Source organism: Megascapheus bottae, chromosome 20, assembly GCF_031878675.1.
Source record: "Megascapheus bottae isolate mThoBot1 chromosome 20, mThoBot2.hap1, whole genome shotgun sequence".
Classification (NCBI taxonomy): Eukaryota; Metazoa; Chordata; class Mammalia; order Rodentia; family Geomyidae; genus Megascapheus; species Megascapheus bottae.
The window spans coordinates 36,921,536-36,945,259 of record NC_143528.1 but is presented as its reverse complement, the minus strand read 5'-3'; the positions used below and the strand labels follow the sequence as shown (position 1 = coordinate 36,945,259).

Here is a 23,724-nt window from a genome sequence, read left to right as displayed (position 1 = left end):
AGCCTTCACAAGGGGAGAAAATGATTGCAAACTATACTTCTAATATGGGGTTGAAATTAGAATGTTCTATCTGATTTTTAAAAAGAAATAACATTATGAAGTGTTCCAAATCCACATTAAGGGTATCTTGTAATTCTCTTTGTAAATTCAGAAGCCAATCAGAGCCTATTAGTGTTTGTAATGTACTGAAAATAACACAACATTCAAAGCCAGGAGCTTTGTGTACTCCTGTAACTAATTCACTAACACTAAAAGTCATTTATTTCTGAGCCTTACTATTTTATTGATAATTGAAATTATTATGATGTTTGATCTCTGGGATCTTCTTAACATCAATACCCAATGCTTCCATGATTTTACTAGTTTTTTTTTCAACTGTCCTTAGACCTTTTCTGCAAGTAGAAACATTCACCTGAGAAATTAAATATAAAATGCAATAATCAAAAATCCAGGGGAAAATGTAAACTAGAAAAAATACAGTTTTGTGAATTAACATGGACAATCATTTTTGTGTAACAAATTCAACAAGAGACATAAAATTTGGCTCATTAAACCAAAAGGGACAAGGTATAGTCCTTTTGGGAATGACAATCATCGTTAAATAGAATGTATAATTTTCCTTCTTAACTATAGTCATCACAATAATTACCTGGTAACATTGAGCCAATTACTTAATATTTGTAGAGTTTTTGCCCCCTCATTGTACAGTGGAGATAATAGTAATGTCTGTGCAAAATCACCATGCAAAGTATATAATTAATAGTGTTAACACATTATACTATAAAATAATATATGAGACTTACATATATTACATTATATACATGCATATATAAACACACATACACTCTCAACTTTGCCAGAGAATTGGCATTTTTTACCTTCTATCTAATTTTGTTTTATTACCACTGCAGAATTGCTCTAAAATATTTGACTCTACCTGATTCTCATGCATGTCTAAGTTGGCCTTGAAGTTTCCATCCTCTGTTTAAAGAATTTCAAATCACATCATTTCTGGAACCTCTAAATATAAAAAATATTTACATATAATTAATACAACTAGTGGAATGTACCTTCTAAGTATAAACAGTGGAATAAAAATGCTAGAACAAAGAAGAAAAGAAATGAGATGCACTAAATTCGGAAAGATCAAAATGGCTTTGGGACCATAGACTAAAAGCCAAATGATAATAGGGTGTGAAATGCAGTATATTTAGATTTTCTCCTGTTGTGTGAATAGGCCCAGTTGTGCTAATATCATGATAGTGACTGTACTGTCAGTACACAACACATTACCATAGAGTGTTGGTGATGTTTCCCACTGCACTATTGGTTGTATGGAAGTATAGCTCAGGTAATTATGCATGACAATAGTAACACTTGATAATAAACATCTATGTTACAGGATCATGATTTATAATGCAATGAAACCAAGAAAAGATTTCTGGGTTGTATGACCTACACTCTTAAACAATATATTAAAACTAGATGTTGCCAAGTACAGGTAGCTCATGCCTGTAATTTTAGCTATGCTATGCAGGAGGCTGAGATCTAAGGGTCATAGGTCAGAGCCATGGGTCAGAGCAGGGAGGTGTGTGAGACTCTTATCTCTATTTTTTTATTGTAATTAGTAAAAGGGTTACATGATATTTGCCAGATAGAAGGTGCATTAATTCACATACATTGATACCCTTTCACATGTCTTGGTACCCATTACCCTCCCCCCCACACCCTCCACCCGTCTTGGTTTTCCCCCCTTCCCTATCAAATTTCAAATAACCAAATACAAATAAATTCAATATATCAGATAACAAAGTGAGATACTATAACAATATGAGATAACCAAGGGACAGCAAAGGAGATGAGAGACAACATAGTACATTAAGGACAACAATCATTCGTTATATGGCTTTTGTTTCAATATCCTGGAGGTCCTTTCAATTAGCTTCATACTATATGGCCTTATGTATCAAGATTTTGCTCTATTGTAGATCTCTGCTAGTAGAGCCCAAGGTTTCTACTGATTATGACGAATGAGGGAAACCATTGAGCCTAAGTTCCTTTGGAGACTCTTATCTCTAATTAATCACCAGAAAACCGGAAGTGGTGCTGTGGCTCAAAGTGGTAGAGTGCTAGCCTTGAGTGAAAAAGCTCAGGGACAGCACCCAGGCCCTGAGTTCAAGTCCCTGACATGCCAAAACAAACAAGCTGTTTATTGTTAAGCAATGTGACATGTCATGCCTTAATCCATCATGCTTTTGTCTGAGTACAGACTGATGTTCACATAATGACAAAACCAACTTATGATGCATTTCTCAGGGTTTTCCACTGTTGAAAGAGATGCAACCGTTTCCACGTATGCTCCTGTATTATAATTTAGTGTAGAGATTTCTATTGTAGAGATTTCTAAGCAGTGGAGATGCTCAAAATAGTCCCTGGCTTTGTGCTGGCTCAGAAAGTGGTGAATTTACCACTTGTTTCTAAATGTTTTAATTATCTTTAAGTAGTTGTACAAAGAATTTGCTATTCAACGAAATAGTATCTAAACGCAGTGGATCTTGACCATTTTTACCCTTCCATCATTCTCCCTGATCACTTCTCCCCGTCTTCTTAATTTTGTAGAATGTGCATTGAATCTTTTTGACTACTGTCTTTGGTGTACATTTACTTCTCAAGAACCTGATTGTCACTAAAGAGTTCCCGAGACTTTAGAGTCTTTTGCCTTCTTGAAAAGTACACAACATGTAAGGTATCATGTCCAGCTTCTGTTGGCAAAGGATTTTATAATTAAGTAAAAACACCAGACACTTGGCTTTCAAACATTTGATTGCTTAGCTCCTCGTCCCTTCTCTTGGCATTCTCAAGTTATTTCTTCATAGCCATGTCTGCTTTCATCCTCCTACGGTTTTAGTTGAAATAATTCCTTCATGGTTGATTAAGTAGAACAGAGAGAGTATTTGATAGTCTCTGGTGGCTTAATCTTTAATTCTTCATTGGATTTTATCCTTTGCCTTCAGTGAGACCACATGACAGACAAATCACTGTATTGGATAAAGGTCTCTCCACTGCCTACTTTTCCTAAACTCACAAATGTTTTCATATAGGTCTTCATTCTGCTCCTTTTCCTCATAGCTAAAATGTTTGCCCATCTCTCCCTTTCAGTCTGTCTGTTCATGTGTGAGTGAATTGGAGTCAACTTTGGCTTTTCCCTTTGCTTGTTAATGTGAATTAGTGGTGGTAAGAGCTGAGATATTAGTGAGTTTATTTGTTGGTCAAGAAGACTGTAATAGCAGTGTATTTGAACATGCATATTCTCTGTCTCTGACTACAACACAGGAATTATGAGTAAAGCTATGGTTTTCATCTTTGGAAACAGAGACTATGTGTACTGTTCAAATGTCCCTTACAGGTTCCAGCAATATGTGGTCAAACAGACTGATGGGGCTTAATAAACAGGAATTTGAGACTCGGATTAATTTACCAAAACTTTATGGCTACACTGAGTAATAAAATAGCTGGTAATAATGTAGTTACCGCATCTGAAAAAAAAAAGCTCCACTTCAGTCTTTACTTTTCTAGCAAAAAAAAATTGAATTCCTCTGGATTTTCTGTACAACTGCTAGAGTTTCAGATAAATCATGGTCAAGAATTTCTTATGGACCATCAAATACTCAGCGGAAGATCTGCATATGAGTGTGTGAATGGATGCCTGTGTGGTGTATGTGTGGTGTGTGGGGTGTGTGTGTGGATGCCTGTGTGGTGTATGAGTGGTGTATGTGTGGTGTATGTGTGGTGTATGTGGGGTGTATGTGGGGTGTGTGGGGTGTATGTGTGGTGTATGTGGGGTGTGTGGGGGGTGTATGTGGGGTGTGTGTGGTGTATGTGGGGTGTATGTGTGGTGTATGTGGGGTGTGTGTGGGGTGTATGTGTGGTGTGTGTGTGGTGTGTGTGGGGTGTGTGGGGGGTGTATGTGGGGTGTGTGGGGAGTGTATGTGTGGTGTGTGTGAGGTGTGTGGGGGTGTATGTGGGGTGTATGTGGGGTGTGTGTGGGGTATGTGGGGTGTGTGGGGTGTATGTGGGGTGTATGTGGGGTGTATGTGAGGTGTATGTGTGGTGTGTGTGGGGTGTGTGTGGGGTATGCGGGGTGTGTGTGGGGTGTATGTGGGGTGTATGTGGGGTGTATGTGGGGTGTGTGGGGGGTATGTGGGGTGTGTGGGGTATATGTGGGGTGTGTGTGGGGTGTGTGTGGGGTGTGTGTGGGGTGTGTGTGTGGTGTATGTGTGGTGTATGTGGGGTGTGTGGGGGGTGTGTGTGGGGTATGTGGGGTGTGTGGGGTATATGTGGGGTGTATGTGGGGTGTATGTGGGGTGTGTGTGGGGTATGTGGGGTGTGTGGGGTGTATGTGGGGTGTATGTGGGGTGTATGTGTGGTGTATGTGGGGTGTATGTGGGGTGTGTGTGGGGTATGCAGGGTGTGTGGGGGTGTATGTGGGGTGTATGTGGGGTGTATGTGGGGTGTGTGGGGGGTGTGTGTGGGGTATGTGGGGTGTATGTGTGGTGTATGTGTGGTGTATGTGGGGTGTGTGGGGGGTGTGTGTGGGGTATGTGGGGTGTGTGGGGTATATGTGGGGTGTATGTGGGGTGTGTGGGGGTGTGTGTGGTGTATGTGTGGTGTATGTGTGGTGTATGTGGTGTATGTGGGGTGTGTGTGTGGTGTATGTGGTGTGTGTGTGTGGTGTATGTGGGGTGTGTGTAGCAAAAATATCCATCGAGTTGTCCTCAAAATAGAAATGGATTTCCTGCCAGCTCTACAGACTTCCCATTAAAACTCCGTGGACTGCAAATAATGGCGCCTTCTAGAACGACTTGATCTCTGTGCACCTGTCAGGGCAGCCCTCCATTGATCAAGGACCAAGGCCGATGATGGGCTCACACCTGTGCCAGAAACTTCCCACTGCTCAGTCTATTCCCCCGTGCAAGAGAACATTTGCAGAGGTATTTAGCCCTGAGAGACTCTTTAGATCAAAATGGAGACATTTGATTCAGGCTTGAATGAATCCTTTTAGCTAAGCTTGAAATATAACTGCCAGCTCACTCAGCTTTCACACTCTGCATTAGTTATTATTTAACTACTTTGCAAATGAAACCCCTAAGGCATACTATATTTTGTGCCCACAGCTAAGCAGAAGTATTTAGTAACCTCCAGGATTACAGGCTGTGACTCTTTCTCCGTGATCACACTGTCCTCATCTAAGGTCATAGTGGGGAGGCAGAATGATTTTACAAATTAACAAACCAATTTCACTCTCCAAGTCCATACAGATAGCAGAAGACATCTCAAGTCTATTTCCATGTTGTATGGATATGGACACCACACTGTCTCCATGAAAGGCAAATAATGTAGCTGTGTTTTAATCATGAGTACTTTTTGCCTGCCAAGACTTAGGATTCCTTGGGAATGCCCAAGGAAAACAGAAAGGCAGCTGGAAGTTGAAATTTACAGAGAAATACAAACTTCGTCAGTACTAGGAATCACTATGTATCCTAGACAGGCCTTTGCTAAAATTAGTTTCAAATCCATTAAGATTGTCAGATATTGAAGGTCTCTTCTAACTCTAAAATGTCCTGTTCCTAATGATGAAATCTGACTTCCACCATATGTTCTGGGAAAAAGAGCACTTTATCTAAAAGAGTAAAATTACTGAGAGAGCATTATAAGTCCTTCTAATGAGTTTTCCTCCCTGATTTATATCTAGCATTTTGGTCTCCTCCAAGTCTGTACAGCTTATTTTAATTTCCCAAATGGGAGTAAGACAAAAGTGGAAAACAATGTAGCAACATCTTTTCAGAGTACAAATAATTGGATTTCTCTTTTCATTTGTTCTCACTGTAGTGGTGAATAAATTTATAGGTGGCTGTATTTTATTCTGAAAAGAAACTTCATTAATTAGAAAACTCACTGCTGACATTAGCTTACTTCTCTTGCTAATATTTTGATCTTACCCTTATATTTCTGTGGGATGCAGGAAAAATATTTCAATGTTCCTGAAGATTTGGGGGGGTTCTGAATAAAATTTGCATATATTTTATACGCTTGGAGAAGAGCAAGGCTTCAGGTATTAATTTATTACAGCAGTAGAAAAGTAGTGAAAGAAATCTGAATTTCAAATTCTGTTATTAAAAACTGAACTCCACAACACATTCATAAGATCCCATATCGTGATTCAACTGGCTTTACTCCCTATCCCCACCTCTCTGCCCCCCCCAACTTCAGGCTTGTACGCTATCAATTTGAGCCACAGCTCCACTTGTGATTTTCACATGATTTAGTAGAGAAGAGTCTTCTGATCTCAGCCACCTGAGAGGCTTATTATTTAACTAGGGTTACAGGCGTGAGCCACCAGCATCCATTTTAGATAATCTGTACGTGAAGGAAAGCTCACTAATTTATTGTTATTGAGTTCTAGGGATAAATATCTTCAGAATTATACTGATGCAGATACTAATGCTTTAAAAGATTCAGGGTATAAAGCAGACATGCTGAGTGATTCCCAGAGCCTGGATCTTGAAACAAAAATAGACCTAACCCATAGTAAATCGTGAGCAGAGGAGTGCTCGCCTAGAACAGGATTGAAAGAGAGATCAGGAAAGAGAGGATGGAAAGAGAGATCAGGGGACAGATGGTGGAAATGTTCTATACGTTGATCATGAGGGTGGTTACATTTCGTCAGAATCTATTACCTAGGCCCTCCAAATAAATATATCTTATTGTGTGTAAATTATAACTCAATAAAATTCTGTATCAGACATCCCTAGATACGCACATGATATGTATGCATCATAGAGAAGCAGGAAAGAGTGCTATCTGTGAGACCTAAGGTGAGTGTGTGGGCATCTTCAAATATCACTCCCTCTAGGGGCCGGGAGTTTGGCCTAGTGGTTAAAGTGCTTGTCTAGCATGCAGAAGACCTGGGTTCGATTCCTTGGTACCACATACTTAGAAAAAGCCAGAAGTGGTGCTGAGGCTCAAGTGGTAGAGCTCTAGCCTTGAGAAAGTCCAAGGACAGTGCTCAGGCCCTGAGCTCAAGCCCAGGACTGGCAAAAAAAAAAAATATATATATATATATATCACTCCATCTAGTGATCACTTCATGGTTTATCACCTCCTTCTCAGGAAAAACCATCAGGGAGGGTGAGTTAGACAGGTCTTGGCTATCTGCAGAGTTTCCATCCAAGAATGTTTCCTTATTTGAGACTGGACTTTTTAGAGTCAGGATGAATGAACTGTTATCTGTTCATCATCCCCCTAGAGACTTTTACTTTTCAAGCAACCATCTGCATTTGCCGCAGGAAGAGCCTGATTTTACTGGAGGATAAGTTCTTTTTTGTGGACAGCAGGTGTCACAATTGCCTAACAAAAGAGTGGTATGCTGCACCTTGCCAGTACAAAATAGAAAGGTCCTCACCACCTCCAGATGCATCTGTGAGCCCCACGAAAACATCAGAATCACTCTGGTACTAAGAGCATCCCCTCATCAATTTCATAATAGCTCTTGCAGGCCCAGAGTGAAAACTCTATCACTACTATTACCAACAAGCAAACAAACCACCAACACAAAACATGGTAAGTTTCAAACTTAGAACTTACTTGTATTGTTCTTAAGAAATGATATTATGGACTGGAGACGTGGTAAACACAAAGCTGTGAACCCCAGTACAAACAAAAGAGAAGAAGAAGTAGAAAGAAGAGAAGGAGGAGGTGGTGGTGGTGGATGAGGAGGAAGAGGAGGAGGAGGAGGAGGAGGAGGAGGAGGAGGAGGAGGAGGAGCTGGTGGAGAATTATGATACTGTGATTTAGAAGAGATAGGGTATGTTTTGTATCCTTTCCTTTTCCTGGAAAAAAAATCACTTCTAAAACCTTGAAGTCCTCGCACTACTGTTTTATACAGGAGTGCTGCTGTGAATCCTGGCTGGAGACTGCCTGGTAGCCTGGGGGTGGCAGCTGATGGCCCGGGGGGCTGGGGGACAGTCACATGAGTAGACAGAGGAAACTTTCAGCCCCACCCTCTAAGGAAGGTGATCAGAAATGGCCAATGGTATAGCTGACCACAGCTACAAATGGAACCTCTCTGTAAGGGCAGAGTGTGTGCAGAGCCTGGATGACTGACAGGTAAAGGTTCCTGTAGGACAGCCTGGCTGGAGATGCCATAGACCCATGTCCCTTCCTATGCACCATCCAGAGCATCTCCTCCCTGTCGCTGTTCCCCTGTACTGTTGGTAATATCCTCTGGGCCATTAAATGCTTTCCTTAGTCCCCCGAGCCTCTTCCTCAGATTAACTGACCCCAAGGCGGAGTTTGTTGGTTGATTGGAGGAGGGCAGAGTCCAGATTCGTGACGCAGTCTTGTGTCCACAGTGCGCTGCAGGGGCATGCCATGCTTTGGTTTTGCTGTGGTTGGAGCTGGGCTGGTATCTATGAAGAGCAATTGCTAGATATTAAAAAGGCATCCCAGAAAACTGTGGATGTTATGCAGATGAACCTCAAAAGGCAGCCAAGTGGAAAAGCCTTTGTCTACAGAGTGTCAGATCCTGAGTCCCTCCAGTCTTCACGACTGCGACACACACACACACACACACACACACACACACACACACACACACTCCTGCCAGAAAGTGGAAAGGGAAACAAGAAGAAAATACAGCTTTCCCCTAGTATCTACTTGAGATGGGATCCAGACATAGGGATGATAGCAGCATCTGCAGACAGTCATGCTGTAAACGGGTACAATATTTGCTTATAGTCTCTCTTTTTTCATATTTTTATTGTAATTAATAGAAGGGTTACATGATATTTGCCAGATAGATGGTTCATTAATTCCCATACACTGATACCCTTTCACATGTCTTGGTCCCCATTTCCCTTCCCCCACCCCCACCCCTCATCTTGTTTTCCCCCTTCCCTATCCAATTTCAAATAACCAAATACAAATATATTCGATATATCAGATAACAAAGTGAGATACTGTAACAATATGTAAGCAAAAGAGATGAGAGATAACATCGTACATTAAGGACAACAATAACTCATTATATGGCTTTTGTTTCTATATCCTAGAGGTCCTTTCATTTAGTGTCATACTATGTGGCCTTATGTATCAAGGTTTTGCTGCTTATAGCCTCTCTTATATTTTAAATCCTCTGAAGATGACTTACAATACCTAATACAATGTAAATCCTATATAAATAGTTGTACTGTTTGAGAAATAATGGCATGAAAAGGTACACAATTTTACTGCAGATGCAATTCTTATTTTCCAGGTATGTTTGGTCAGCGGTTGAATCCACAAACTCAGAACCCAAAGTTCAAAGGTAGCATGTGTATTGATGTGCAGCGGTAAAAATATACAGACTCCTGATATGATTAGAGCTCTGGATTCTTGTCCTGGCAAAGTAGCTTCTCAGTGAAGGAGATTCTTCGATAATTTTCTATTTAAAAGAAAATGCCATGGCTATTATAAATTGTAAGATGCTTTGTAAAATAAAAGTGGAATTTTACAGTATTTGAGTAACACCAATAAAAGTACCTAGAAAAACCTATCATGTCTCCATTTGGGAAGTGAGGAAACAGTCCCACAGCAAGTTTTTGTTGGGATTATGACTACACTTCAGTGTCTTAAGTCCAAATTTAATTTTCTTTCAATGATAACTCTCTATCTTAACCAATAAAGGGCATGCCTCCTATCATTCAAAGCTCTTAAGAAATGACATGGCCTCTCTCCCTCCCGTCCTCCCTCTCTCCCTTTCTTCTTTCCTTTCTTCCTTCTCTCCTTCCTTCTTCCCTCCCCCTCTCTTCTCTCTTCCTATCTCCTGCAGGCCCTCTCCCACTATCCTCCCCCTCCCATGCTCAGATATGTGGGGGAGGGGAGAAGAGGGGTCTCTCTCACACCATAAAGTGAGGGTGGTCTCCTCACAGCCAGGTCCTGGTTTTCTTCTGCAGGTTACGGGCTCACAGCAGCCATTGGTGCATCCCTTCAAAGCACACACCAGACAGGGAGAGCCGTCAGTACTTTGCTCCCTTTGGAGGCACAGAATTGGGTCACAAAAAAAACATTGTACTTTTTTTGCCAGTCATGAGGCTTGAACTCAGGGCCTGAGCACTGTCCTTGAGCTTCCTCAAGGCTAGAGCTGTACCACTTGAGCCACAGATTTTGTGCATGTGATACTGAGGAATCCATCCCAGGGCTTCGTGCATGCTAGGCAGGCACTCTACCACTAGGCCCTACTACTGGCCTAACATTGCATTTTTTGTTAACTGAATTACTCCACCAATTGTATTGGACATGATCAGAGAAAATGAATAATAGAGGAAATAGAGATTTGCCCCCCAAAACATTTAATCCAGAAGGTACTATATATCAATGAAAGAAAATAAAGACAATGCTTATTCCCCAGTTGCCGGCTAATAAAGCATTAAACCTCAAATAGTCACATACCTTAGGGGAGCCACAGTCACAATCTTCCCCCACTTCTAGAATGCGGTTTCCACACACTGGAGGTGTTATTATACTTTTTGGATTAGGTGCTTGTAGCAGGCACTTTGGTCTCCGAGATAAAAGGTATCTTCGAAAATGTTCCCGGCAGGAAGTACTGAAATCCTTTGGGAATTTTGAGCTGTAAACAGAAGATCTCAGAAATCACATGATGACATGCGTTGTGGTGGCTTGGTGTGATAAATATGTCTGATCTCATTATGTGACAGTACAGTCAGGATGGGTGAGCAGAAAGAAGTCATAATGATTCAGTCCAAGGGAAATCCATGCAGAATTGTAGGAACCATAGCCATAATTCTTCAGTGATGAGCACCGCAAACAAACAAGGGATAGTTTTCTCATTTCTCCACCCCAAGTCCTTGCAAAGAGGTCAACATTAGTGGACTGATTGAGTCTGGTGCTAAGTAAAGGTATGGTTAGCACCTGAATTAGGCTAATATGTCTAGAAACTACTGTTTCCCATTAAGTAAAAATAGTTCTAATTTAATATGGCTACTATACTTATCAACTCGATTGGGAAGCACTTGGAAACATGAAAGAAGGAGTCCTGATATTTAGCAAAAATGGTCTTAAACATCAGTGGAACGGACAGGATATATAGCTTTAAATGCGCAGTGCATTTCAAGTCCCTAAGACGTGAGACACACACGCGCACTGCTTTGGTGTGGCACCCCCTTACCTCAGATACTGGTTCATAGCACAGCTGCCAGAAGAACACTGGGTGAAGTACGGGATGTCTGGCATGCCCAGGGCATGGCCCAGTTCATGGGACATCACCGCGGCCAGTGTCACGTCATTCTTCCTCTTAGCCTGGAAGGAAAAGAGCAGACATATCTGCTAGCTCTTGTTTTATCCCATTATGTCTCCATCATTCTGGTATAGAGAATTTGCAAAGGGCAGCTTGAGAGAGGAGAACAGCGATGGTCAGTACAAAGCTCCAGGCCTGGCAATGTGGGGTTGTTTTTTTTTTTTTTTTTTTTTTTGCCTCCTATTGAAGGCGCATCCACAATAGACGGAGTCTGAGAACCCAGTCATTGAGTCAGCATGAAGTAAATGTTCACTGAAAAATGGTCAGATTCTGCAATGGCATTCTTTTCTTTTTGCCAGTCCTGGGCGTGGGCTCAGGGCATGAACTCTTGTCTTTGGGTTTTCTCAAGGCTGGAGCTCTATCACCACTACTTCTATGTATGAGGAATCGAACCCAGGTCTTCAGGCACACTAGGCAAGCATTCTACCACTAGGCCAAACTCCCAGCCCTGCAACGGCAATCTTCACAGAATGTTTTAGTTCCGCAGTATGGTCTGTAAAAATGTGTCACCACAGGTGCCATAACAGCAATCATGCTTGCCCTGTGGCCCTTTCTTCCCTGTCTAATCTCTTATCCACTGACTACCTTTGGAGTTATCTAGGCCACAGAAGCCATTTGCATCCTCAATATTAAATGAGGTATCTTCTGACAGGGTTGATAGGTTATAACCCAAAGAGCCTTCTCTGTGATTAACTGACACAGCATGTTGGTCATGATAGGGGCAGCGAATCACAGGGACCCTTAAAATAAATGTACCAACCTCAATGACAGCCACTGACGATGGAGAGCACAAGGAATTGGCAGCCACCATCCCAACACGTCCATTCTTGAAACCAATCCCACTGTGCAAGACGTATAGAAACACGGTTACAACGGAGCTTGGGAAGCATCCCATTTTGATCATGAAAATATCCATTTTCTTCCCTGCCCTGCCCTAGATTGGAGTTGGCCATCTCAAAGCACTAATCATGATTACAGGGAATTATTGTGCACCCCATTATTTTACTCTATTGATCATTTTCCTTTCCTGGTAAATTGATTTTACAGGTGTGTTGTAAAGCAGAACATCACGATGGAGAAAGTCCCTTCTTCAGCACGTGGGCTCGCTGCCCACCCACCCCTCCACCTTTCCCCCTTCCACGCAGCACCCACCTGAGAAGCTGAGCGTGAGTGTGGTTCCTCTTTTTCCCCATGTGAGATCCATGCCATTTCAGAAAGTTGCTAAACGTGGTGCCTATCCCGGGATCCAACGTTATCTTGTCATCATCAGACCAGACCTCCATCCCTACCAAGGCTACTTGAACATTGATGGTATTGTAAATCTGTGGGATGAGAATTTTTCTTCATGAAAACATCTTCGGGGTTCTTTGTCCTACTTTAGACTTGTGTAATCATAAGTCATGGATACAAAGATGGACATCCGTAACAAGTTTCCATTGTGAAAACAGGAATCCTCAGAATTCCATGGCTACGGGATGTGTGAGTTTATCTTGATGCTGAACTTTGACATGTAGCTAGGATCTCCCAGAACTCGCTTGAACACGCCTGAGCGCTGTCAGCTCCTCTCTACCACCCCAGAGATGCTCGGGTATCACGTGACATGTGTCTTACCACATTCAGGAGGTTGAGCACGTTGAACACAAAGGCTTTCATCAGTGTCACATTACCCTGATAGGTCTTGTACTGCAGAAAACGAGATTAAAAAGTAGAATTAGAATAGCAAAATGAAAAAGTAATAAAGCTAAAGGGATATAGGATTTCACATTTATAGAAAAATGATGTGTCCTAATATGCTCTGTATCTAGGAATTCCAGGGCTAAGCTTCACAAGACTCCTGTTTTGCTAAGTTCTATTTCAAATGCAAATGATTTTTTTCCTAAGAGAAAAATTAGGTATTTTTAAAAATGTCTGTGCTCTCCATCTTCTACTTGAGTAAATCAAATAATTTGAGTTTTAAATTCAAATTTGAAAATGAAAGTAATATTTTCTAGATAAAAAAGATGCTAGTAATTTTTTCTCTGCATATATAAAATTTGCAAGTTATACAGTTTTTGTATAATATGTAAGTTATAGTTTTTGCTTATATTATAATATTTATATTACATATATTGATTTCTAGGTAGCTAAAATAATTTAATAATTAATAACTTTTTACTTTTAATTAATTGGCTTGGCAGCCAGGACAATCAGGAAACCAAATCTGATTAACTTTAAGGTTTGTTACTCATTCTAGTTTGCTAAGTAAGCCCAAAAGTTGAGGAGACCGTCCAAAAAAACTACATTTCATACTCACAAAGGCATTATCCAGCACCAAGAAGAGTTTAACATATTTCTGCGCCTGAAGAAACTCTTCTTGCTTTCAAGTAATTAAAAAAAATGTTAATAATTATCTTTATCCTGATTAAAAAACTTACGAAAGTTTATTTTCCCCCTTCCTCCCCCTAAAATAATACACTCTGAAGACTCAGTAAATACATGACAGGCTTTGCTGAGTCTACTATTGCATTATGTGTTATTGCTGAGACCATTGAAATAAATCAGAGTGCTGGAAAAAAAAACTCACCTCTGGGTCTCTCAGTGACCTGGGAGGTCGAATATGCCTTTGTATCCTGCCAATGCCATTCATAGCACAGGTAGGATTAACATTAACGGTGTCTAGCTCCTCTTGGTCATATGCAAAGACAACATGCTCTCCTTGGTCTGTACTTTGCAGAGGTTTTATCGCATGCCTTTGATCGTGGTAGGTAAAGTCTCCTCTGTGAGAGATAGATATGGCTTTCAGTATTCCTTGACATGCACTCACATGCATCCATGCTTTGCAATGTATGGGCACACTCTCCCTCCACACCAGTGCCACACACAGACACCATCCACAGACCCTTGGGTTAGCATGTGTTCACACTCATTTGTCACAAATCAGTATTTGGCAATGACAAAAGGAGGCTGTGTAATACACCCAGTGTTTATAATTTCCAGGACCAGCAAAAAGAAAAGTTCAACTGGGAAAATTATAGGGTGTTATCTTCAAGAAAATAAAATGCACTTGCTTCTAAGAATGAAATAGATAAACTTAGCGGTGAATCCAGATACTTAGGAAGCCCAGAGTGCCACTCAAACGGATCCAACCCCATGCTGTGGAGTAGCAGATGCAGCCGATTCTGCCGTGATTGTAAGGGTGAGACCCTGTACTTTCCACTTGAAGTACACTGACTTGGAATCAGTGAGGAAAAATTCCAAAATAGCAAGGCCCAGAAGGCCTCAGTTCTGGGCAGCAAAATGTTTCCTGATACTTAATACCCTGGACTATTTTCCCACTTCAGCCATTTTCTCACCTCAACCCATCACCGGTACTTATGCTGGCCGTGGAGTTCTTTTCATTTAGGATGTGGCCTTCGTAGTAACAGAGCTTCTAGAGCAGAAAACCGAAAATCACCTCAGAATCACACACACGTGGACAGAGCCGGATGCACCCAGCTTCAGTTATACGTAACATAAATGGCAGGAGTGGTTGTGGGTAGGCTATTGTCTTTAGTACAGGGGAAAGCTGGATTCATGACTGGTGTCCTTACTCTTTTCCAGAAAGAAAAGCCAATGAGGTCTCTAGAGGCTTTCTCGACTGCTCCACAGTTGGCTCCAGAATGCTCTGTCTGGTGTCTCAGTCATTTGTCTCCCACTAGTGGTCACTAATATGAGTATCTTTTGGTGAATGAGGAGAAGTAGCCAATTGCTGGAGATTTTCAGTACCCCTGACAAGTTCTGTGGGCGAACCATCCTGACTTGTTCAGACTAACTGGCGGAAGTCACCATTTTAATCTGTCTGGATGCTTTCCTACCAGATTTGAAAACTCAGAATATTGGTCTACAACTAAGATAATGTATAGTGATCCGGCTGTATTAGCAAGGGCCCATGTATGTTGAGAGGTCTAGAAAAACTCACAAACCACTTCTGGTTCAAAAGATCTCTCTGTCTGTCTGTCTCTGTCTCTGTCTCTGTCTCTGTCTCTGTCTCTCTCTCTCTGCCTCTCTCTCTCTCTCTCTCTCTCTCTCTCTCTCTCCTTTACAAGAAACTTTCTCACTGAAGATGTGGATAAGGTACCCATCAATAATACATCACCATCCATAGGAAATGAAGCATGAGGCCTGGGAGAAAAGCTCAGGTGGCAGAGGCCATGCTTGGGAAACACAAAGCCCTAAGTTCAAAGCCTAACATCTCAGCAACAACAATAACAATGAAAAAGGAAAGAACAATTAAGTGATCAGATACTCCTCTCTGAAGACAAATGTTTCCAAATACCCAGATATACATGAAATAGGAGTTCTGATAAGAAAAGGAAACAGCCATGCAGAAGTGAAAGTTCGGTGTGCTTTTTATTTGTTTACAGAGATGTGTGTTTATATTACAGTTCCAGAAAGGAGGTAATGTTTTTCCTGCTCTTTCTTGATTTTCTATGTCATGTTTTTTTTTGAACATTTGGAAGCTAGACTGGAATTTGGGGGTGTAGAATTGTGACTGAGCCAGATAGAAACATTAATTATCACTGCATTGCCAAGTCTAGGATAAATGAAAATATGTTCAGGATGCAGTGGCAACAGCAAATTTCAAGTATTTATAGGAAAGAGCATTTCTTTGCTTTTTCTGAATTAATGTATAGTATTGAATACTAATTGTATATTAATGGAACAAATGATTTTGTTGTGATATTTCCATACAGGCATATTAGGGGACAAGGTTTCTAACCTGAATATAAAATGGTCTAGAGACAAGTGGACTCCATTTGCTTCGAAACAGGTGGCAGAAGCCTCTTGACAATCCCACCTTTTCAAAGCTATGATTTTTCTTCACTTTCTAACCACCTACAGATGAACGCCTGACTTTCAGGTCATGTCACTGTTTTAATAGATATCTCTGGAACTAGGCAATAAGTAAGTGGCAGATGCTAGGGTAATTCCCAGGAAGCCTTCAGACCCTACCCTGTTTCGAGGGTTCCTGGTGACATTCTCTGCACTGGACGAGTACTTCTTTTCACTGCCCTCTGACCCCAGGAGAAACCTGCAGAGAATGAGAACTCATAGGACCCTCAGGATAGGATCAAAGGCTGATTCCACGACACAATCTTGAGCACAAAGGGAATAACAAAGTCTATAATGAGGGGCTGGGAGTTTGGCCTAGTGGTAGCGTGCTTGCCTAGCATGCAGGAAGACCTGGGTTCATTTCCTCAGTACCACATACATAGCAAAAAGCCAGAAGTGGTGCTGTGGCTCAAGTGGTAGAACCCTAGCCTTGAGAAAATCCAGGGACAGTGCTCAGGCCCTGAGCCCAAGCCCAGGACTGGCAAAAAAAACAAAGTCTATAATGAGGAAGAGTTGACAACCTGGACCACTGGAACTCTGCTGCTAAAGCAAATCAAAGAATGAGCTATAACCTACGGGTTAAAAGCTCAATTGTTCTCAATCGCAGATTTATTTTTTGCTTTCAAATTGGCTTCTTGAGGCTGGTTTGAACCAATGGCACAACCTCAAGAAGTCTTGGACAACTCCTATTGGCTTGTACATATGCAGAAAAGGACATTGCCTCCTAGAAGAAGACAGTGGAGGCTCATTTTCAGAGTCTCTCACCAGGAAATCACTCCTAGACATATGACTTACAAAAGTAATAAAAAGACACATCCAAGCTTTGGGTGCTTCTGAATAGAAGATGTTTTCAGGACATAACAAGAAGTTTAAGAAACAAAATCATTTACAGGAACGGCTTTCCTTGTTCCCCACTTTGCACATAATTTCCCAGGAATACATTGCTATTACACTAACTCTGTTTACACTAACTCACGTTTCTTAGTGCTCAATCTGCTTCATGTCTACTATTGCAATCACACTGAGTGGAGCCCCAAGAACACTTTCCCATTTCTCAATTAACCATCAAAATGATTTGGGTTTCAGGAATTAGAACATACTTGGGATGCTGAAGGTGAAGGATAATTTCTTCTCCACTTAAGGTAATTTGATACTGAACGTCCGGCGCACATCTTCCCTGAAAGAATTGAATGATGTAATTATGCCATTCAGTTTGTATGTCTAGGCCTATTAAAAGCAACATTAGTGGGCAATGGGGCGTACATCAGGGCAACAACTGTAAATGCACATAGCCTGAACTCAGTCCTCTTCTGCCTTTGAGAGGAAGCATAACTGGTCCATTGAAATGCACTTATTAAAAATGCCATTGCATGTGATAGGGGCTTGCAGTTTGTTCTAGTGTGCAATACAATGTCCTGTGGACCATAATGCATCTCCAGCAAGATAAAAAGCACGTATGGATTTGTATCAAAATGAACTGAAATGCACTAACAAAAACCAATAAAGATTTACAAGTAATTAAATAAGAGTAAAAAATGTAATGATGAGAAAGGTGTTAATAGCCATGTAGAAATGCTTTTCTGCATGTGGATGGAAAGATGCGCGGAAGGGAGAGCCCAGAGGGGGAGATGAGCATTTGCCACGCTGGGAGGGAGCAGCTCCCAAACTCATGCTTTCCAGACATGGTTGTTCTTGCTGAAATCCCTCCCAATCCTTCCTCCATACCCCTCCCCACACTTAAAGCAATGTCCAGTCTGCTCTATCCTTTCTTCTCAAGGAAGACAGCATCTTCTTGTTAGCCAAGCAGGCAAATCATGGTCTTTATTCTGGGAAAAGAGAAGCTGTCTGTACAGACTTCTCTTCACTGTTGACTGTGACATTTCCTCTATGAGTGAGAAGGACTCTGTCTTCAGATGATTGTAAAATGAACCACGATATCTTGTGTTGCTTACCTCTTCATCATTCCTTTCTTTCTGCTTGGTCTCAATCTCCCTTTCATAGGCAATGTACAGTTTTTTAGGATGAACAATTTCATGGAGCTTAAATTCAGGGCTTTGCTTTACAGTTCGGGCTAGAAAAGGAAGAGAGCATATGGGTATAAAGAATAAAAAAACATTAAAAGCAAATTGATTCCTTCATTTTAGCTTTGAATACAAAGAATATTTTTCCTTTATCCATTTCTTTCTAGAATAACATAAGGGTAATGAAATGATTCTGTGAATGTAAGCCCCAAACCACAAGTTGGAGAAACTGCCTGTGTGAGAATGTTCTAGTATGTCTAGAATGTTCTAGAATGCCTGTCTAGAATGTTCTAGAATGCCTCTCTAGAATGTTCTTTAAAGTTGTGGTTTCTTATCCTATCAGTGCCCTCTGCCAATGTTGTCTTTCCTTTTCTAGGCTGTTTTCTCATGGTGTTACAGATGTGAATACTCACTCCATGAGTCAAAAATTTCATATATAATTTGCATATGATTTTCGAGATAATACATCATAATTGGGGAGCCTAAGGGGGAGACAATAAGCAGTAATTCTACTTATGTGGCGATAAATTGTGATGTTCTTCTTACTGACACAGTCCCTGAAGACTGTGGATGTCACAGGAAATCAAGTTTCTACTGACTTTCTCAGAAGATTTTTTTTTAAAGCTACAGAGAGCAAATAGGGAAACTTTACAGACATGAACTCCTTCTTGTTGGACTTGAAGTTATTTCATTAGCATCTATTGTTTTCCAGTTAGTGTGGAAAAGGCTGATCTTAGACCCAAAAGATGTGGTCTGATGTCTTTGCTAACTGGCCTCGCGGAAGCCACTTACTTTTGTGGTATTTGCTGACTGACACAGAGATTGAAGAAAAAACAGCAGATAAGACTACTTAGCACCCTTCTAGGAAAATGGCACCACCTCTTTTCTGTTCTTTTAAATTAGTCAGTTAAGGTCAGCCTTATTCATGAAAGTTCATGTTTTCGCACACATACACACAACATCTGTGCAGTGAGTTTTCTGCTAAGATAATCAGACCAGCAAGTGAATTGGACACTTTGCTGATATGAAGTGGCTGAGGGGAAAGAATATGGAAAGAATTTTCTCCTAAGTCAACTCCTAGTGTTTTGCACCCGGCTTTCTTCAGGATAAATTATTATCCAATTAAGCATGAAGATGAGAACTTCTTAATACACTTTCTTTGATCAAGCTGGGTGCAAGTCTCACGTCTGTAGCCTTAACCACTCCACATTCCCCATTTCCTTGGGGGTACATTCATCATGTAATCTGACTTTTATACAAAATTCCCACATATTCATTCTTACCTTGAGTTTGAAGGAGGAGCCCAAGAAGAGAGAGCAGGGTCCAAGACATGCTGGCTGCCGGCACTGCTGGCAGCTCACAGTGGTGGGTTGTGTGTCACTGTGGTTTCTTTAGCCGTCGGCTTTGGCTTTTTGTACTTCTCTTTAGCAAGTCGTAAAAGAAATTAAAGCCTCAAGTTTTTCTTGAGGGATTTGGAGATCTTTCCTAACTGTGTTGGGAAATCACCGAGAAGCTTCCGGGTGGGGACCGTGGGAATGCTCACATCTGCAGTTGCTCTGACTGAGGATACACATCTGAACAGCTGTTTGCAATGGTCCTGGACAGCGCGGGCATGTATGAACTGTGACATAGGACCCCGCCTGCATATTTACACGTGTATCCCTTCACAGTGACAGTGTATCAGGATTCTGTCCATATTTTGAGAACTTGGCAAGGAACGTACAAAACAAATATCACGCTGTAAGACCTTCTGATTGTCAGTCTCTTATGGATGAAACAGGTTTCTGTTGACACTAAAAACCCTCCTGAGTTTCCACACATATACACACACCCACACACATGCATGTGGAACTAGAAACAAATGTGCACACATAAATCACTGGCCCCAACAGGCTCAAGTAAGCTAGGCTTGCATATGTTCTAAGGATATGAGTTCCATGAAAGAAAGTACTGTTATTTTTTTAAATTTGTTATTGTAATGTATAGGAGGTTACAGTTATATTTGCCAGATAGTAGGGGCATTACTTCTCACATATTGATACCCCTTCTCATGTTTTTATTCTCATTTCCCTTCCCCCAATCATCTTGTTTTTCCCTTTCCTATTTCAAATAAACAAATAAATGTACATACAATATGCCAGGTAACAAAGTCAGATCTTTAACAATATGAGATTAACCCAAGGGCAACAAAAGAGAAGAGAAATAACATAGTACAAGGATTTTTTTGTAGCTATAAATATAACAAAGCGTGCTGAGGGGAAAATTTGTTCACCCAATGTCCCAACGCCAAGCATTGACTCTGGTTAACATTTACATAGCTCATTCTCCTCTCTCTTGCATGAAGTAATGAAAAGAGGGAAGGAAATAAAAGAACATTAATAGGATAGAAACTTCTGGGAAGCTGATATTATTTTGTTCTCCCTTTCTGGAATGTGTTATCTTTCAGTAGTTGTACAAAGGGGTTTCAATTCAACAAATCATAAGTACAGGGTATATTATTCAACACCACCCAGCCCTGCTATCATTCTCCCCAAGACTGTCACATATAAAACAATGCATCGCATTGTAGAGAGTGTCTTCATTAAACATGAGCTCACTCTTTTCATAACCCTGGAATATTATATGGTATTTCTCTGTTATGTGAACTCCTGTGTGTTTCTCTGATTTCTAAGATAAGTTTCTAGAAGCAATATTACTTAGTTGACAGGGATAAGTCAGTTTGAGGTGGGTGGTTTACACTGACAGTATTTCTCAGCATTCTACCTTCCATTTAAAGTGTCCCCGTCGACTATCCTGCCTGCTCAGCTTACTCTTCACAAATGTATTTGAGAGCACCCCAGAATCCTTTTATAAGTTTTGAAGTCACTTTTCTCTGTCTTTTCTTGGCATGGTCCCCTGTAATTCTGTAGAAGAGTAGGATTGTTGATCCATGAATTAGTCTACTTACTTTACCATTTACCATTACATACTACTTATCATTACATTTTTAAATGAGGATAAAATAGTAATTAAGATCATTAATTGATGGCAAATGGCATTAATATTAATATTAATATTAATCTTTCAAGGGTTTGACTGAGTCTCATCCCTTTCTATCTCACCTGTTGGTGTCAACTATTTTAGTTTTGCCTTTGTCTTGCTGTTTGAGATTATTTACATATTTGCCAAATTCTTTGTTCAAAGATCCCTTTAGCAACTGTTGCTCTCAATTTTTTCTTCTTTATAAAACATGAAAAGATCCCTTTCATTAGAAACTTCAGTGAATTCAAGTTTTCTTGGACTAGGCACCTTCGTTTTTATTTTTCAGAAAGCATATGAGTTCTGATCTATTTTATAGACAGTTTCATGGTCCCACAGTTTTAGGCTAATAATATCTTCCTGATATTTGGAGATCTTATTTAATACCTATTAGCAAATATTGCTCTTGATAATTGGAAATTAATTTTACAAACAAATTATGTAACTGACATAGTTTTGTACATCAAGTTATTTAACTGAGACCATGTTAACTTTTTGCTTAGATTGTTGCTATGATACATCTGTAGAATCCAATATGACTCTGCTCTTATCCACACAGTTAAGATTCTTGTAATGCAGTCTCATCACTGAGATAGACTGGAAGTCTGTACCAATGAGAAGCATCACAGCTGAATCTGTGTGTATGCTTTAGTTATACCTTCAGAAAGACACTCCACTTGGTGGAAAAGGAAATTAGTTTATCTATACCTGTAATCCTAGCTAAGCAGGAGTTTGAGATGTGAGAATCATGGTTTAAAGCCAGCCTGAGAACAAGACTCTGAGAGACTCATCTTCTATTAACCAGCAAAAAGCTGGAAGTGGTTCTCTGGCTCAAGTGATAGAGAGAGCACCCACCCTGTGTGAAAGAGCTGAGAGACAATGCTTAATACTTAGCCCTGAAGTAAAGTCCCAGTACCAGGGGAAAAAACATGGAAAAATTCTGAACAACAAAGAAAGAAAATTAACTAATACTAGCTGAAAAGGGACCAGAAGGAGCATCAAGCACGGAAGCACAAGCGTGGATATGGAGGGAATCATGGTACAATACATTTTTCTGTGACTTGATCCTAACACACACTTTTGATATCTGCAGTTACCAAGTTACAGAGACAAAGGACTACAGATCTTAAGAGAGAAGATCCATCCTTGAGATATACTCATCTCATCGTAGTTTTCAGACTTTCTGATTAACTTAATGTAACAAACAGAGAAACTATGAATTTTATATATGGTATCCCGCAATTTAGTAGCTTGATCGGAGATGCAATTTCCGTAGGAACAAAAGAATAGAATCTTAAAATATCCATTAGTATGGATGCAAAGTAGAAGACAAAGCTCTCTCTTTCTGTTTCTCTCTAGGGAAGATTTATGCTGTTTATTAGATAATTTAATATTCAGTCTTTAAACTGTGGTAGTGCCAGTAAAGCAACTGTTTACACACTACATCTGGAGGGAATGAGAAATGGTGTATATGTCACAAACCCCTATTGACTACAGCATTCAAGGATTGTCTAAACACAGCACTCAACTGGGACCATAAAAGTAAGAAGTTATGGGCAACATGTGGAGTGAAAATAATTCATTCACATAAAGCATACAACATTTTGGAATGTTTCCTTCAAAGGTATTTTTGGTTGTATAGGGGAGATGGCTAGGTAGAAATTAAAACAGAATAGAAAGATAAAGCAATGCCTTGGACATTTGAAGATTTTTCACATGCATCACTATTCTTTGGTTAACATGACAATGACAGTCCATGCAAAGATTACATTTGCAATTTAACAAATGATTCCAAGTTGAGGGACTTCCTTTAAATTACCTAGGAGATTTGCAAAACATATCTTCTCCCAAGTCTTTACAGTGGGAGCAGAGATACTTGATCATCAGAACTAAAGGCATTCAAACATTTCATCGTGAACAATCTCCTTTGTGGCTTAAATTGGATGCTGCAGAATTTACCATCATGACATTTTCTTATTACTCGTTACTGTTTTTTGAGAAGTCATCTCATCAATCCCAGTTACTGGTAATTTCTGCTTTTTCTTTGTATAATGCATTGGGTAAAGGCTGATCTATTTTTTCCTTCCAAATAATTTATGATTCTGTCCATTTTCTTCATTGTTTTACTGTGTAGTGATTGATAGTTTTAATCTTTTTTTTACATTTTCAAAAGTTTGTTTGATTTTATTTTAATGTTTAACTTACATTTTGGCCCTGGCTAACTTTTCAAATTACCCAGTAGCTTTGTTGATTTCCTAACCCTTCTATCCACTCTACTTCTAATTTTGCCGTACAGTAAATGCCTGTACCAGCCAGTATTTCCACGATGATTTTATCACTTTCATCTTTGCAGAAAATTATTTTTGATGTACAACTTATAAACAGGGCATAGTCTAGATTGTGTTTCCATGTCGTTTGCCAATCTTTGCTTTTTTTAAAAAAAATTTAAGGTTAGCTTGCTTGTTTTCTGTTACTATTGAT

General features: G+C 40.3%; 1 protein-coding gene across 3 annotated transcripts; it reads right to left on the bottom strand.

Annotated features, from left to right (window-relative positions):
• Positions 1-8,427: 8,427 nt before the first annotated feature.
• On the bottom strand, positions 8,428-19,640 carry Adamdec1 (ADAM like decysin 1). 3 transcript variants are annotated; one of them, XM_090353804.1, is made up of 14 exons: positions 19,509-19,640; positions 18,157-18,275; positions 17,305-17,381; positions 16,325-16,403; positions 14,686-14,762; positions 13,917-14,109; positions 13,647-13,709; positions 12,965-13,036; positions 12,506-12,675; positions 12,114-12,195; positions 11,225-11,355; positions 10,489-10,666; positions 9,942-10,024; positions 9,028-9,481 (listed from the first exon to the last, which is right to left on the bottom strand). In XM_090353804.1, coding segments are annotated over exons 1-14 (1,374 nt in total). In that variant the 5' UTR covers positions 19,558-19,640; the 3' UTR covers positions 9,028-9,480. The 3 variants fall into 3 exon arrangements, with proteins under 3 accessions (XP_090209929.1, XP_090209930.1, XP_090209928.1); XM_090353803.1 differs by lacking the exons at positions 9,028-9,481; positions 16,325-16,403; positions 18,157-18,275; positions 19,509-19,640 and adding an exon at positions 8,428-8,468 and having other exon boundaries at positions 17,305-17,377; XM_090353802.1 differs by lacking the exons at positions 16,325-16,403; positions 18,157-18,275; positions 19,509-19,640 and having other exon boundaries at positions 17,305-17,377.
• Positions 19,641-23,724: the final 4,084 nt, after the last annotated feature.